This window comes from Aythya ferina (assembly GCF_964211825.1).
Source record: "Aythya ferina genome assembly, chromosome: 6".
Classification (NCBI taxonomy): Eukaryota; Metazoa; Chordata; class Aves; order Anseriformes; family Anatidae; genus Aythya; species Aythya ferina.
In genome coordinates, this window is record NC_140303.1 from 36232776 (window position 1) to 36250007 (window position 17232).

The 17232-nt window shown below is 39.9% G+C and overlaps 1 protein-coding gene across 1 annotated transcript in view; it reads right to left on the reverse strand.

The window, feature by feature from the left end:
• Positions 1-17232, reverse strand: part of LOC311438809 (von Willebrand factor D and EGF domain-containing protein-like) — a 177182-nt gene that overhangs the window by 117834 nt on the left and 42116 nt on the right. The window contains exons 3-6 of the mRNA XM_084523694.1: positions 11807-12032; positions 8923-9155; positions 1706-1795; positions 303-438 (exon numbers count right to left, since the gene is read on the reverse strand). Coding sequence (XP_084379820.1) covers positions 303-438; positions 1706-1795; positions 8923-9155; positions 11807-12032 — 685 coding nt within the window. The remainder of the gene's footprint in view (positions 1-302; positions 439-1705; positions 1796-8922; positions 9156-11806; positions 12033-17232) is intronic.

Below are 17232 nucleotides of genomic sequence, written 5' to 3' on the forward strand. Positions count from 1 at the left end.
ACTTTAAATAGAATATTATGCTCCTGGAATTTTAAAAAAACATCTGCTCACAGGTATTTCACCCATAAATCTTCATGGACTATTGTTCAGGTTAAGACTAGCCAGATGTTTTTTGGTGTCAAATACCTGAGTGATATCATCATATCTTTTATTTTGCAAAGAAATATATGGCTTAGTTTGTTGAGCTTATAGGCTCTGCCCTCTTTAGTAATTTGAGGCTTATAATTTCACCTAGAATTCATTGTAATGAAAGTGCAGGAAAAAGTAATCACATTGATTTGATGCCAATATGTAAAACTCACCCAAATCCTCAGTACTTAGCTGTAACGTGATTTTACAGGAATCATCGTGCCCAGAACAGGTAATGGGCACAGTGCTCAGAATGGTCAAAACGTGTTCCTTGCCATCTTCTGCAATTTGTAACGATTCTGGTAAAAACTGGAAATAAAATAATACATTTTACATCATTTTGATAGATTAATAAGGCAATACTGATATTTCTGACATTTTGAGTGTTTTTAATTGATTATGAATCGATATAACTGCTTTTAAAATAATAATAATCTTTATAATAATAATTTCATAGAAATAATCTGCAAATTTCCAAAGGTAATTTTTTGTTAAAATATTTTAATGCTCTTCATAATTAAAAAAAAATGTTTGCAGTTGTCATAGATAGTGTCTAATTAATTCTCATCTCCTCATCTAAAATTAGGTTATTATTAAGCCGGAAAATAGTATACCACCATAGAATTTGTTCATTTTTAATATCCCTGGTTCCCATTCCAATGCACTGAGAGAAATACCAGTAGTATTTATAACCTAAAGTATGGCATTACCTCATGATCATGGACTCTATATTTGTACTCTGCCCCAGGTGCAAAGCTAGTGCAATTTTCACCCGATTCCTCTTCCCTGCTATGGCAGGAAGAAAGATTTCTCTATACATAATATATTGCAGCTTCAGTGCATGGGGGAGAGGATCTGGGGCTGGGCGGTCTCTGCATGGCTGTTCTGCTGGGGCAAGAGCAGAAACAGCACCCAGGGGCAGTCAGAAATAGGAATTTCCATTCTCTGGGAAATTTGGACATTGCCAAAAAAAAAAAAAAAGTAACAGTTTTTCCAATGTCACACAGAACAGGCATCCAGGTTTTTCAAAGCCCATTCTTGTAGGCGTGAAACTTAGATGCTTAGAAGATCTCAAATTATCCCAGATGACAGTCACATCCTTGGGTAGGATTAGACCCAGGCTTTGCACTCAGTGTGATTTACCCTCAGCAACTTGATTTTTGTAGGGCCTGACCAGAAGGAGGAGATGGATAAAAATTCATACCAGTTTTCATTTTGTTCTGGTTTAGTTAGAAAAAAATTCTGCATCTTTGTAGGTGTGGCTGCCATTTATACATAACCACCAGAGTACTTTGGGGCGTATTTACTGGCAGATGTAGTTTCGCACATTCTTTATGCTGCATTAGTGTCAACACCTGCACACTCTGCTGATGGGTGCTTTAGGGCATTTTGCAAACAGACTGAAAGCCATATAATTTATTAAGACATTTTCACAAAGTGAGCATAAAAGCAGTGCTGGTTATGATGATCAAGGCCTATGTGTCTGTGCCTTGTTTGTCAGACCGTGTCAGGTAATATATAAATATTCCCCAAGGAGACGCTGGAGAAGTCAGGAAATCGGGGCCACTGGCGTTACCTTAATCCCAGCGTAGAAACCTTTGCTCTCCTCAGGCAATGATTGCTGCTCAGGAGTGTCCCTTGCAAATGCAGTGACAGTACAAAAAACCTGCAGTAAATAAACAGTGTAAACAGTGTGTGCTGTAGCTTTTCTTGAACAAAAAAACAAATTAATAATACATCTTCCTGTTCCTCTGCATTGCTGTGCTTTTTCCCCCCCCCCCCTTTTTTTTTTTTAATTTTTTTTTTATTTTTTAAACCATTGAAACGTATTTGGGGGGGGGGGTTAGGTATTAAGAAAGTTTATGCATAAACCTCAAGATCTGAAAGAATTTTTGATGCATATAACAAGCAAAGAAACATGGCTTCTGTCTAAACAATTACTAACACTGAATGCTTACAGTGCATTTTCTTTTTTATTCTTCCAAACAACTTGTAAGGGTTAGTAATATTAACTCATTTTAATTAGGGAGAATTACACCGTTTATAGACATTGCTGTCAAGTTCAGGACATTGGCCCTTGGGATCCCAGACTTCAGAGTGCCTGATGGATTGAATAACATGTTTTTAAGTTGTTTTTTAATTTAAATTAGTTTGACAGTCATCCAGCCTCAGAAAAAGTGTCAGCAATATAAGAAGCTCCATTTTTCTTATTGCATTATAAAAGATGATGCAGATGTGCCTGAAAGGTTTATAGTATAAAAAAAATATAATAAAAAAATACCCCCAAACAAAAAAAAAACACCAGACATAATGTACCATGCCATTTATGTTTTATTCCTAGCACAGTCACGCAACCTTTATCTCTGCTGAGCCCGCACACCATCTGCCATCTTAATGTTTCATTGCTTTCACAAAACCCAAACTGCTAACATCATTTCTAGGATCATAAGATTAAACTACAGAATTTTTCCTTAAAGCAAACTACAGCCAGCTCTGAAACTGCAGCTCTCATTTTTTGGGGGCCTTTTTCTCGGAAATGGAGTAACAGCTTGTGCCATAGTAAATCAATTCCAATCGGTCAGATGGCATATTTATAGCTGCTGCCTTTTTGAAGCCTCAAGTGACCCATGAAGAGGAAGCAGACCGATCTGATTTACTTTTCGTGGTGAGGAGCTTCTCCAGACAGATTCTATGGCTCCCAGTGTCTCTCACTGGCCGGCTCAAGTACTACTTTCATGACCAGTGCCAGCAAAACCAGCTCAAAGAAACAGGGTTTTTTCAGATTCATGTGGTCCTGTGGACATGAGCTGCCTACTGCTCTGGAGTATTTCCTTCACCACCCAAAAGCCCTGTTCGTTACCACCTTATGGTTTTCCAAGCTGGAGGAAAAGCAACATGGGCCTCAGAGATCTCTCAAGGTTAAAATCCCTCAGAAACATTGTTAACTAATTTGCCTCCAAAGGAGAGAAATTTGTGTTCTCCAGGTAATGATAAAAAATATAAAATAGTAAGAAAAATAATAAAAACAAATCCCATACAGAGCTCAGTAAGCAAATCCACTGCACCTGCACTGCAGATATTATATTTATGCTTGGTGGGCTGTTTGCATTTTTCTGCTTCAATGATTTTTACCCAAATCATTCAGATGGAGCAGCAGGGCTGCTCACAAGGATGTGTCCCATCTCCCAGGGATCTGCCCCAAAATAACACCCTGAAGCACATGGGAACCCAGCTCCATTCCCTGCACACACTGTGTTTTCTCCTGTTGTAGAAAAGAGGTATATTTTATTGATAACACCAAAATGGAAAATTACTCTGTAAAGACATGCTGAGAAGATTTTCAGTCCATTACAGTTCTACCTCCAGCATGTATGGAGATTAGCACAAGCTTTCCCAAGTCTCAGTGTTCAGGCACCCGTCACAAGTTACATTTCACTCCTGTCTTTCCTATCGCTCCTCTCCTTGTAGTGCCTTTACCTTGTTAGGTGCACACTTCGCTTCACAACCAGCCGACGTGTTCATCGGCTACCGAGCTACAGGTTGACAGTTTGTCACATCATTATTATCATAGTCACTGCAAGGAGATTTTTATTTATTTATTTATTTATTTATTTATTTATTTATTTATTTATTTATTTGCCTTCAACTAAATACTTGCTCTTTTTCTCTAGTTCAGTAGTCAACATTTCTTTCTCTTCTTTCCCTCCCCCTTCTACAGATGCTGCCTTTTTAAAGCAAAGAGATAAAAGCAATACTGACAGGAGTGTGCTGTCAGTTATTTGCAGAAATGTCTCCTTTCCTGTGTTTTGGAGCAGGTTTATGCCTTTAAGTGGACTCTATCAGATTTCTTCCCACTTCACTGTGAACCCAGGGAGCAGCACATTGAGTGAAAAGCAGAATTCAGTCATTGATTTGGTGGAGGTCGGGCAACTTGGGAAGTGATTTGGGAGAGTATTTTAATTCTGGAACATGTCACCGTCTTTGGCAAATTCTCCCCAAATGACTTGCACATCAAAATACTTTTTTGAGAGTTCCCAGAGACTAAATCTGTCGTCCCTCCCCTTCCCCCCCACCCCCAAATGCATTATTTGTACTCATTTTCAAACAGAAAAGAAAAAAGAAAACCCTCCAGTTTCACCATTTTCCACACCCCTAATTACTTCTGAATGCAGCATGGAGATCATTTGCGATAGCTTGAGCATGTGGTGAGGGACACGGGAATGAGGGCAGGGACAGAAAAGCTCAAATAAAGCTGCATTCATGCGTGTTTCCACCTTCAAAGGCAGCAAGCGGGGGAGCGGGGGGGGGGGCATTTCCCAGCACATCCAGAAGCATACCCTTCATCTGCATCATCTGAAGGCACTGCACATATCCTATGGCCAAGCAGCTTCAGAAGGCTCTGGGTTACAATCCTTCCTTGAATCCAAAGGATAATTTTTTGGAAGTCACTGTGCCCTGAGTAGCTTACCCACCTCGGGCAGTTCTGATGCTAAGGGTGGTTGGACTGGGCTTGAGCAATGGGTTGGGTTCCTGGAGGCACCTGGAGGTGCCTGTTTTTGTGATCAGCACCCATCCCTGCTCATCAGTCACTGATCTGTGAGGGCTCCCAGGTTTGCAAGACAATTTGTTCTTTTTGGGAATCTTCAGAAAGGCTGATCTCAGTTATACACTTCTCAAAGCACCAGCAAATAAGTTGCCACCATCCTTCCCAGCCACGTCCCGGGGCAGTGCCACGTGCCCCCAAAATGAGGAAACTGCCAGGTTGGAGCATTGGGCTGGGACCATCCATCAGAACTGCTTACCTACCTCACCTAAACACACAGCAGGGAAAATAAACAATGTTCATGGCAGCTCCTGGCTGCAGTCCTGCCTCCTACCCTTCTGCAGCTTGTGCCCCAGGAGTTGGGATACCCCTTGGGAAGAGCAGGACATGCATCTGGTGCATAAGGTAACACTTTGGGGTGCCTGCTCTTGCCTGTTCGCTGGGCAGGGAAGTCTGCATGCTTCCACTAAGATGCAGGAGCCTAACTGTGGCTGATTCACTCTATTAACTCCAAGACTTGGAGCTGCCAGAAGGCAGGCAGGGGCTGCAAGGGTAAGAGTCACTTGGGCACACTGATGGCTTGCAGGTGAAGGGTTTGGCAGGGAATCAATCATGCCAGGTGAAAGGGTATCTTGTGATGGCAGGGAAGGCCTCCCCTGCTGTATCCTCCTCAATTAAACACTAATGGGCTGGGGTTAGAGAAGCCTGAAGGAGGGGTCCTGCTGGGAAACATGCGCAGGAGGAGTTGTGGTGCACAGCCTGTGTGAGAAGAGCAAGGGAAGAGCAGAGCTGAAGGCAGGTGCTCCTAGGAAAGCTGGAGAGGTGGGGAGTTTAGCTCCCAGAAATGATCTGGCTGTACTTATTTGCAGAAAGGGGAAGGAATAAAGTCTGTGGACATGGTCTCCAAAAGGGTTAGTGGGAAGGGACAAGTAGGGAGAACCTAACATTGAGTTAATTAATAAAGTAGCCCTTAAGGCTTTTGGACACAAATTGTACCCTGAAGAGGGCTGTTGCTGTAGAAGGGAAGGAGAACAGTGAGACCTGACCCATGGGAGGTCCCGCTTGAGTTGCACAGCTGTGGGCTATCCATAATCAGGCAGCTCTTTCCAGTGGGAAATGACCAAACAGTATGTGGAGGCTAACTGCAGATACTTCATCTACTAAGGAAATAAATCTTCCCAGGGTAGAAGTGAGGCGTCTTATCAGCTGCAGAGCTTTGCTCATCACTGTCTGCCCCTTTCTGCATTAAAAACTCATTTTGAGTCCACCTGGAGCTCTGTGTTCTGCAGGGATGCTCCTCATTCTCTGTCTGAAGTTTCAGAAAGAAATTTTAAACTTAGGTATAACATACAAATAGGCATTTCTTCCTATTTCTGTTGTTTCCCATGTCAAGTCCAATGGCTGGGATAGAATTGATGTTTAAGCAGTAGGAAATTTCACTCCTCTTCCCTTGAGAGTGAAAATTAGCTCTTTTATATATTGAAGCACTCATTTACAGTCTTTTTGGCTGGAGTTATTCTTGTGGTGTTTCAGAGTGCCTCACAAAATGGCCACTTTTAGCAGGCAGCTTAGAAAGGCCAGTTTTACTTACACATTTTTATTTTACAATGTGCATCATAGTTTATGTATGGTAACAATTGCTCCTCACCATATGAACTTTGGGATTGCTGTGCAGAGCAAAATCTCCACGGTTTTCTTCTGAACACCTTTCTTAGCATAACTCATTACTCACAGTGTGCTGCTATAATTTATAGATGGCTGTGCCTCGAGGAATGAAATGACCTCTGTCACCATCGCATAAATAAGGCTTAGGAATGCCAGGATTTTCATATCAGATGGAGTAGGCTTCTTTCAGTGTTCATATAGAAATAGCGACATATTATAGATTTATTTAAGGCTGCAATAGTTTCACGAACATTATGCTGCCAACATTACTGTCTGAAATAACAAAATTGGAACCCAATGATGTAGGAGAAAAGCACACATGATAACTATTAAAAAATAACTGGCTGTTTAGTCAATATGAGTTCAGAAATGTTGGCCAGTAAATCTCTACTCTTCTCTAAGGTTTGACTGCATATTAGAATATATTGATAGGTATAATATTATGTGACTAACCTATTACTTGGGGACTTTCTGGTGGATAAAAAAAATAGAGTAGATATCAATCACCTAAATAGTGATTAAAAGAAAATAAGTTTGCTTGGCTGTAGTGTTTTATCAAGAAATGAACAGAGAAGATGCCGATTTCAGGTGAGGTTTAAAAATAATACAGCTCCCAGTATTCACCTACAAAAATGTTGAAGTCAAATTCAGACTATGCACAGGTAGGTGAAAGGCAGGTTAAATTAAAGTAGTTTGGTAAATGCTGCAACTTCTGCATCTTGGGGGAGCAATTCTTCCCTGAATCACACCCACGCACCCGGTGGTGTGCAGCCACAGGAATGGAGATGGGGAAAGAGAGCTGGGACTCTCTCTTTCTTGTTCATTGTCTACTCTCTAATATGTCTCTGTCACTAGAGATCCGGTCTCCATTTAAAGCTGCTTGTGAAAAACTCCTTGCAGTTGTATCTTGCTTGGGCCCAGGAGGTTGAGAAGTATGTCTGCACAGCTGAGTTTGGTCCTCAGGGTCTGCTTCTACTTTTAATAGCAACCCCTTCCCTTTGTGTTAGTCCTGTTTATTGTCATGTTTATTGAGTTGCTTCAGGTTTACACCTCTGGGAGTGAAAGGAGTGTTCCCTGCTTTGTGACTGTTATCAGAAACCCAGATTGGGATGGCAAGCACAGTACTATGCTTTTTTAATCCTTATTCTGTAGAAATGAATTCCCAGCTACATCTGAGGCTTTGTAGCTTGGGTTTCACCAGTGATGATTTACGGATAATTATAATTAGTCAAATAGGCTGTGAAGACCTTTAAAAAATTTTAGCATGGAAAAGAATGTTTTAGTCTCACTAAACCTGCTAAATTAAACATGTGGATTTCAGTAGAGGACAAAGAAGGGCTTACTGAAAACTTAATATAATAAAAATGGTCTTATAAAGATTTGGTGGTGTGACTAGTTAACAGAGCTGTGTTTTCTCTGAATCCCTCAGGATTGTTAAATCTAGATTTGAAGTGATTACAAGTGAAATTATTTTGATGAAAATATCTCTTTGTAACACAAGCTTGTCTTGAAAGCTGGCAGAATTGTCTGCTTCATGTTATGTTATAAATGAGGGCAGCATCAGTCAGGTTCTGAACTCTTGAGGCGTAATTATGAGGAGAAATGAGAAAAAAAAAATACTATCTAGATTGTGCTACTGTTATAGATGACTCATCTTTTCAAGAACTTGAAAAAGCTTATTCGTGTTTCTTAAATATCTCAAAGAGAAGCTGCAAAATGCCAAGACTATTTCCAACCTACTTTTAACACAAGGCCATTATCCCTGTTTATTCTTTCAGTTCGTTGTAGCATCACTAATGGCTCTCTGCCTATAAAAGTTATGAACCTAATTTAACTTTAAAAGTCTTGTTTCTGTACCATGAAAGGCCATGAATTCATACACAAGTCAATTTTTTTCACATCTTGTATTGGCTTCTGTTTTGTTGTTGTTGTTGAAGCTAGATCTGTGTTGCTGTGTAAGCCATCAAATACACTTCTTAAAGATTGTTTTGTAATGAACTCTATCTTTCAGTATGCTATTGAACCAAGAATTTGGAATCAGAGAGGCAGAACACCATGAAAAGGACCATAAAATAAACCTCCCTCTATTTTAAAATGTACCATCTTTCTCTACTGTGAAAAGATGTTATTGTGTCTCTGGTCCATGAGTATAAAAATTACTGAGTGCATATAGCTGAATCTGCCTCTACTGCAAATTCTCACTGCTGCAAGGTACGAAACATACTACTCAAAAGCTGGCTCAGGCACATGTACCTACTACTCATACTAACTTTATGGCACTGAAGCTGTAATGGAAATGTAAATATTCAAGTTGCCTTTAGAAAATAGTAAAATGGACAGCTTCCAGGAATGCTGTGCAATCCAAAGAAATGTTACAGGTCCTGAATCTGGTAAATGTTATTTAATCCTGTTTCAAAACAGGCCCCAGTTTCAGTATTTTTTTCTACATTAGACGTTAAGTGTAACAAGCGTGGAGCAGCACTAGGGAAAAAAAATAAAAGCCAACCAAACAAAAATAAAACCAGTGATTTCAGAAGGGATTTGACCCCCCTGGGGTCCTGACCACATGTTGCTCTGGGCATTACCGTGTCTCCCAGTCGGACATTTTCACCGCTCATCTCCAAGAAAGAAAAAGCCTGCGGGGTGGTGTCATGCCGGATCTGCTCTCGTGTACTGGGGGTGACCAGGCGTGACCAGACCACCGTGTACTGCATCAACGGCCTGGAGCTGGGGGGAGCCCAGGTGCATTTCAAGTGAGCATGACCTTGCACGAGCTCGGGAGTTATCGCTGGCTGCAAAGTCAAGCTTGGGAGGTTTTCTGAAAGACAAAAAAACAGAAGAAGGATGTAGCACAAAATGCTATTTTTAATGCTACAATCATTCTCTCAACGGGAAGATTTCAATATAACTAAACCTGGGAGAAATACCACATTTTCTGTTCTTGTGATTTGATTATTAACTATGTAAGCAAGGAATTATATTTCATATGAAGTGTGAAAATAGCTAATTTGGTACTGACTACCCATTGCTATAATATTAGACATGGGATTTTTTATTTTTCAGTCAGAGAAATGTTATTGAAATGAAGTGCATGGATTAATACAAATTAATTACACTGGCAAAGGCTGCCAGCTTTGCATTCCCCAGAAGCAAAGCCTTCTGATCTGAGTTCTGCAGTTAAGTATGGAAGAGATATGAGAACAAATGATGCTGCAGAGGTAAACGCAAATAGCACCCAACCCATATCACCATGCTGTGAAAATCCTTCCCAGGCTGTGCTGGGACGTTCCTAGGATGACCCTGCTACATATAGTCCTGCTCTGCCCAGAATAATACCACTGCTCTAAAAATACAACCTGCTTTCTGTAGGCTTCAACTAATAATGAAGTCCGAAACTTTTCTTCCTCTTAAATTCACTTGGAAAGGAGAAACAAAAAGATGTATAATACTGTAGGGCGATGTTCTTTCATCTCTAGAGACCCGGGCTCAAACAGAACAAGAAGCTGGTTCAGATGCTTTGAAAGGATATATTAAGAAACTTTTTTCAGGAGTGTAGAAAATATTATGGAAGCTCAAGAGAGTAAGGTCTGAGGCTATTCTGGCAGAATGAAGAACCAATATGTTAACATCTGTCCGGGGCAAATAACAAGAGGTAAGAAAAAGAAACAAGTTACTTAAAATATGAATAAGTGCTGGTTGTTTATATCCTTTACTCTTTTGTTTCTAGGGGAAGCTGCCTCAAACTATGACTCACATCAGGACTTTTTGCAGGAAATTCTTCCAGAAGGACAAAGTTTAGTGATCAGCTTGCAGGAGGACATGAGCAGAATTGCAAGCACGTACGCTGCTCGTCCCAGTGACATCCTTTCTGCCAAACTGTGAGGCATGCAATCTGTTTTGTTCTGAAGCTAGGAAATGCCGACAGGTGTCATGCTCCCCAGCCTCCCTGTGGATGGGATGGGGCCGCAGGTCATCAAGTCCCACCAAGGGAGACCCTACGGTTCCTGCTGGACCCATCCCTGAGGCTGCATAGAGGCTGCTGTGGTCCAGTGTTCACAGCTGGATTTCAGACAGTGAGTTAACATGCCCTGAGAAAAAAAAAACAAACAAACAAAAAAACAAACAAACAAAAAAAAAAAAAAACACCTCATCTTTAGGTGTTTTCCATCCAAAGAATAATACCGCTAAAACCTCCCAAAATCAAGAAGGTGAGGACTCAACAGAGGTGAACCTCGCTTAAATGCCTGGGAAAAAAAAAAAAAAAGGAGAAAGCTTCAACAGCACTAGTAAGTAAAAGGAAGAAGGTCATTGGTTTGGGATAGATGGGAATGGATAAACTTTCTTTTATGAAAAATACAGGTGGATTTACATTATTGAATAGGTATGGATCAACAGAAAGGACAAAATTAATCACCCAAAAGGTATTGGAAAAAAAAAATCCTTCAAACAAAGGTGGAAGAAAGCTGTAAATTAAGAAAGCCAATCTTACTGAAAATGATGGTATTCAGATAAAAAAATCATTTCTGAGAAAGAATCGTCGAAATTAAAGAGCAGTTTCATTTACTTTCATGCCTATTTCTTATTTCAAAATAATAAATTAATCCCACTTTCTTTGAGCCTTTTTTCCTCTATCTTCTCTTCTTCATGTGGGAATGCTAAAATATTGATAAAGATAAGAAAATAGATCACTCTCTCTTTAGAATTTATTTAAACTTGAATTTTGTCTGATTGAAAGGTGATAACCCCAGTTTCTCAGTGTGTCACGTCTCTGTCCAAAAATGCTGAAAGGAAGGTATGAAGACAATTTCTTCCCTTTGAGAAAGAACTGTCTTTTCTGACTAAATCCATACGCACCTGAACATGCTCTGAAGTTCAGAAGGTTTAACAGAATGAGCAATTGCTTTCTGCTATTTCCTTTGTTTCCTAGCTACCAAACAGAGGTTAGATCTCTTGTAGTAGGCTGAAAATTATTTCTGATGAGAGTAATTATATAAATGTCATGGTAAAGACGTTATCAGATTTTTTTTTCCTTCCAGAGTTTCTGGAAGGAAATCTTTTTTTTTTTTTTTTTTTGGGGGGGGGGATACTGGATTATTTAAGATAAGAACAAACCTTAGATACAGTATCCTAGATACAGCACCTCACTATAACTGAGATGCCTCCACTCACTGGCTGTGCAACTTTAAGCCAAAGCAGAGCCAAAGAGAGTATGAAAGGCTACATGTGAACTGTAACCAAACAAATTCTTCAGTAGTATACATCAGCTTTTATTGTGCACTGGTAATAATAGCTATTCCTCAGGAACACCTTGGAGAGCTGCTGATTTATTTTCTACATGGTCTGCATCTTACCAGGAGCAACGCTTGACTTGCAAGGTCACCAAGATGTGTATTGCAGCACCAGGACCTTTGAACATGAGGCGAGAGAGGCATATACAATCTTATTGATAAATACTTTACCCATCCTCACCTTCTGCACAGTAGCCCATGCATCCTTGAGTAGGCTGCAGGAGATAAACAAAGAACTCGCCACAGTTCCTGACGGCAACGGGTATCCGAAACAAGCAGCAGTCCTTGGTGCCCCCAAAAACCTGCCAGGTAGCACAGGCTGTCAGGTGCTTGATCTCACCAGGAGCTGGTAGGGATTCATACCTCAGCGACAGCCACACCGGAGCTTGTGTCCCACATTTGTTCATCTGAGGATGCACACAAAAGAAACAGTTTGTGGCAAGTGCAGTAGGACTCCATGGAGAGCCACTGGAAGACAAGACTTTGATTGTAGGGAGCTTAGAGGGTCAGTGAAAGAGATGTATGGGTGGAGATGAAAAATGTCTTGCTTGGTTTAGAGATGCTTCTTTACAAAGATAAAGAAATACATTAATTATACATATTAATATATAATATATTAACAGATTATCCAAATCCATGGACTAGAGCCCCAATGCCACTGAGCACAGCAAATCCCCACAACAAGCAGCTCATGTATGAGAAAGGGTTGGTCCTAAAACGGTTGGGACTATAGCATTTTGAGTCACAGCTGGGAGAGGTTCCACCAGATTTACCTTTCCCAACTTACAAAGGGATGTTCAGGCATCTCAGATCTAATTTGCCCTCTGTAGGTGCTAGGCTCTTTCCATGGACTAATGAGGCATGATTACCCAAAGCTGTCTTTAATTTAAGTACCTCAACAGGGAGATTAGGAAAAAAATCTGAACCTAATAAAATATTCACAGTCAGTCACAATGGTTACTTGTTACTCTGTGCTGTTACCTATCATTTGCCGATATGCAAAACGTAGTGATATTTAAGTTAAGGTTTGCAAATTAATACCAAACACTGACTATAATCAACTCTCATATATCAGTGATATTCCACAGAGAGTGTCTGCTGCTGCTGCTTTGCATTTCCTCAGCTAGCCACAGGGAACACTATTTCTAATAGTCCAGCTCCGGCAGCACACTCCCTCCAGGCGTGAACATTTGGCTATACATCACATAGGAAACAACAACAACAACAAATTCCCATTGGCCCAGGTTTGTAGCTTCACTTTTTACGATCAGAAGTTTCTTGTGACAGCAGCAGAAGCAGCTAAACCAAAGGATAAATCTGTTACGTCACACACCAGTGTTGTCCTGGTGCTTGAGTTTTATCCCCTTGAGTTTTACACCAGCTGGAAGCGAGTGTAGAGGATGAGGCATAGGGTCTGTGCACCCAATGGAAGTAAAGTATTTGAAGAAAATAAAGCATATGGTATGACAAGGTCTGATTTCCACTTGGAGCTAGTTACTGTCAGGCTTCTAAAAAAAAAAAAAAAAAAAGGATTATAGAGAGTCAATATAAAAATCTTATTTTCCCCCAGAAATGCAGAAAGGCAGAGCCTCTGTCACCAGGGACTCAGCACGGGATGCCCCAAAGGAATGACATGCAGACCTTTATCTGGTGAAGAAGAGAAGAAGATGAGCAAAAAAATATATATTTTTACTTGGAATTTTATAAGAATCCTTTAGTTTCCTCTATTTAAAAGATATGTTGCATGTAGGTCTTTAGGAGATTTGTTCTGTTGATTTATTTACAGCTTTCAGGGACACCAGTGCTTTCTGTGCAGGGAGAAAGGCAGCTAATGGGTATTTCTAGTATCCTGCTGAACTCCCGACCTAGAGAGTGGGATTTGATATGAAATAACGTGTATCCAAAACACGTTTAAGAGCATATACTTGTAAAGACACAGAAGAGTGGAGCAAGCATCACCCAGAGACATGCCATATGCAGAGAAAGAAAGAAGGGCACAGGGAGGAGGATGGTAACTGGAGATCAGCAGCCTGTATTTCATGCTTGTTTGTTGAAACACTTATACCTTGAATTTGGAAAACAATTTGGTAAGGCATCACAGCACAGTCTTCCCATCCCTCTGGTCATGGTCCCATGGAGCTAGTGGCTGTCCCCATGCTCTGCACTCACCTGATGTGAGGACGGGGAGTGCTGATGCTGCTCCTCCTGTAGGAAGCATTCCCTGTGCTACTAGCACTGCAAAGGGCCATTGCCCCTATTTCCTGACATATGGTTGCCAAAAAATTACCTTTTTGAGGAAATTTGATAATTTAACCCATGTAAATATAAACACTTGTCTCATGGAATGTTTGCATCCATGAGAAAATGAACTGAAAAAATCTTCTAACAGTTTCTGTAGAGGACTTTTCACTATTTGAAACAATGTGTCATATGTTTTCATATCTCTTTTGCCTTGTGTAAGTGGCTCCAACACGTGCTGGCTGCCCCAGCCAAGCAGGAGCAGTGCCTCAGTTTCCCTCTCTGCTGCCTGACCTTGAGCAAACCCATCACTGCTGGTGCGCCTTTGTGCCTTATCTCTAAAACAGAGTTAAAAGAGGTGGCTGAGGTGGTAATAATACTTCCTGGCCTTTCAGCATTACAGAAAGGACAAATTCATTAATGAGACTCTCATATATCTGCTGTGCTGTGGGCCACGTAGATAAATAGACAGATGCAAGTGCATTCTGGCTGCAAAACAGTCTGTACCTAAAAGAGGGTCTGTATCCTCTTTTAACACACAAGGAGGAAAATAAACCACTGAAATAAGAAGGCAGTGATTTTCTCCCTCTTTGTATTTATCCTTGCCAGAAGTCTGTGAGCTGTTTCAGCGCTTGAGGAAGTATGGATTAGTCCCGCTGGCGGCAGCTCCCAGCATTGTATGCAAGCTCTCCGATAAACCCCTGCTGTGATCTGCAGCACCCTGGATTTGTTCTGGCAAATCTTGCACTGAAACCATTTGAGCAAAATCATTTATTATGTAATGTGTACAAATTACAAGCAGTGATGAACCCTTTTGACTGACTTTGTGACCAGGAAATGCAGACTGTGAAAAAATGGTTATTGTAACAAACTGTGATGCAGTATTATACAGTGGCCAAGGAAAAAATTTAGGTATAAATCAAGAAGCTGGGTTTTCCTAGCAGCTTTATGGGGCACACATGTTTATTTTCTGCTTTGAGCTACATCTTTTCCATCTTATTCAGGCAAGTTGCACCACACTAGCCAAAAGGAATTGCTGTGTGAGGCCTCTTTGTGTTACAGAGAGGGGGAGGCAAGGACAATTGTATATTCAGGTATTTGACCAGCAGTACAGACAAGAACAGAAAAAGACAGAAAAAAAAAAAATCAAAATATTCTAAGAGGAGATATTTCAAAGAGCCAAAATGTTCAGGTCCCAGCTGTGGCATAATTAGCATTAAATGTTGAAGCAGTCATTTGGGAGAGTAACTAGAAAAATGAATACAGAGGTAGCAAAAGATTGGCATTTAAGATATAGCATTTACCTGCAATAACTGTAGTCATTGCTGCTCTAAGAATAGCAAAAAGCTGTGGGAATCTTGTACTGTAATTCAGCAGCACTTCCAAAATGAAGAACAAGAGTTATACAGCTGCCTCCACACAAGAGCAAACTCTGAATGTCTCTTGCAGGCAGGATTTCGTTTATCGAGGATCCAGTGGTGGGAATCGAACCACAGATTTGCTGGGGTTGTCCAGGCAATCTACATAATGTACAGCACATGGCAGCACTAGTGCTGTGGCATGGAAAATATCAGCATTTCTCACTTGAAATGGAGCTATGCAGCAGGAAGAAAAATAAAGTACAATAGCTACAACACTGGAAACGATCTGTGTGCCCAAAGTTTGTCCTTTTATTTCTGGGGGTATTGGTAGGTCTACCAAAAAATAGCCCTACAAATTCTATCCCACTTATATAGTTTTGAGGATGGTGAGCCTCAATGAATGCTCAATTAAAACTCCATATAATGGATAACATACATTTGATTGCTTCCTTTAACATGTTTGCACTTTGTCAACTTAATGGCAAGTTAGTGAAGTAAACTGTGTTGGTGTAAATCCTAAATCTACCAAATTCAGTGCATCTGTGCAAGGTACTTGATGACACAGCTTGCACAAAAGAGCTTTGCTATCACACACACACACACACACACACACACACACACACACTTTTTAGGTTGTTTCCAGGCTTTTTGAGTACTTTCGTACTTTATTCAATACTAGTTAGGTGGTGTTTGTGATCTTCAAAGCATTTTATAAGCCTTCCCTAATTAATCTTCACAACACCTTTATATGGCAGGTAAGCCTTCATTAAGTATTTGTGATTCATAATTAGGCACCAGCTAATCTTTTAAATAATTTGGTTCATAAAACCTAAACAAAAAAAATTAAACTTGTTCCCCCATTGCCAATAACTATGGGATAGACCATTATTGTTTAATCCAATGATGTCTCCTTCCATTTAGCTGGGGTTTGGACAATCAACTAGTTTGATTGATTGAACACTCTAAGGTTCTTTATAATTGTACAAAGAAATCAAGCTGGATTGTTCTTGTCACTTGGGTATTGCACTGAAATTATGTTGTTAAAAATAAGTAGCACCATATGTGAGAAATGCATTGTTTCAGTTAAATGGAGATAGAAGGCTTTTTGGTATATTGTTGGTTGGCATTTAAAGCATTGTGATTTTGCATCTGTTATCCACTCAAAACTTTACTTTGTCTTAGTTGTTTTTTTTTTTTTTGCATTTCTTCAGAGTAAGTTAAAATAAATAAGATTTTTTTTTTTAACTTAAATCTGGGGCTGAACTCCACAGAAATCAGTTTACGTCAGGAATATCTCTAGTAGCAATTAAACCAGTGCCTGCCTTGTGTTTCTTTTAAGTACGTGCTTCTGAACAATAGAGACTGTAATTGTAATTTCTACAGAAGGCTTTTTGTATGTCTGAAAAACAAACAAGAAAAATAAAACCTCTTCATACCTACTATTATAATGTTGAAGTATTCTTGTATACATACGAGAAAGGGAATTGCAGATGAAAACATGAAATAATACCCTGGAAGTGTCACTTGCTTTTAAGTTCTAAAAAAAAAAAAAAAAAAAAAAAAAGGTTTGGAATAATAGCATGCAGTTGAGCTATTGTATTTTGATTGTGATTATAAAATGTTCTACAGTTCTACAGCAGGTTAAGTGGAAGAGGAAGTTAATCCAAACATGGGAAAAGTAAATCTTCTCCAGGGACTACAAAATCAAGCATCATAGGCAGGTTAAATTTAAATTTGACAAGCTTGAACACGACCTTGTTTGATACACCAAAGATTAGTGTCTGAGTCTATGTTAAAGCCTAGTCGATATGTATATAAAGGTAAATTTATATTGTTAAAAATGCAGTTGTTGAGAAAACACAAGCCTTGATTACACAACACGTCCTTCCTTTACCACATATACTGCTGTACATGAGTTTATAGCACAGGCATATTTAGAGATGATTTTGCTCATTTACAGAATGAAGTTTCTGAAAGAGGATACTTGAAGTAATCTTGGTATACAGGT